We start from the raw sequence: 273 nt of genomic DNA on the forward strand, positions 1-273 counted from the left end.
CCATAAGCACAACAAACGTTCATCTCACCTTAACCCCCCCCCCCCTCCAGGAGGAGAGGTGCCCCGACCATGGCTCCCGCTTGGCCTTCTGGTGCTCGAGCTGCGAGAGTGCCACGTGTGGGGAGTGCCTCTTCGAGAGCCACCCGCGCCCCGATCACGATGTCCTGAAACTGGAGGATCACTTCAAGAAGCTATGGGAAGTAAGTGATTTTTCAGAAGGCGTCGCTCGTGCGTTGAGATTTTGCTGGGCTGTTTTGCATCGTCATGCTAGAA

General features: G+C 56.8%; 1 protein-coding gene across 1 annotated transcript in view; it reads left to right on the forward strand.

Moving 5' to 3' along the window:
- Positions 1–273, forward strand: part of LOC119590556 (tripartite motif-containing protein 55-like) — a gene marked incomplete at its 3' end in the record, with an annotated part of 10,280 nt that overhangs the window by 2,214 nt on the left and 7,793 nt on the right. The window contains 1 exon segment of the mRNA XM_037939219.1: positions 51–200. Coding sequence (XP_037795147.1) covers positions 51–200 — 150 coding nt within the window.

This window comes from Penaeus monodon, chromosome 27 (genome assembly GCF_015228065.2).
Source record: "Penaeus monodon isolate SGIC_2016 chromosome 27, NSTDA_Pmon_1, whole genome shotgun sequence".
NCBI lineage: Eukaryota > Metazoa > Arthropoda > Malacostraca > Decapoda > Penaeidae > Penaeus > Penaeus monodon.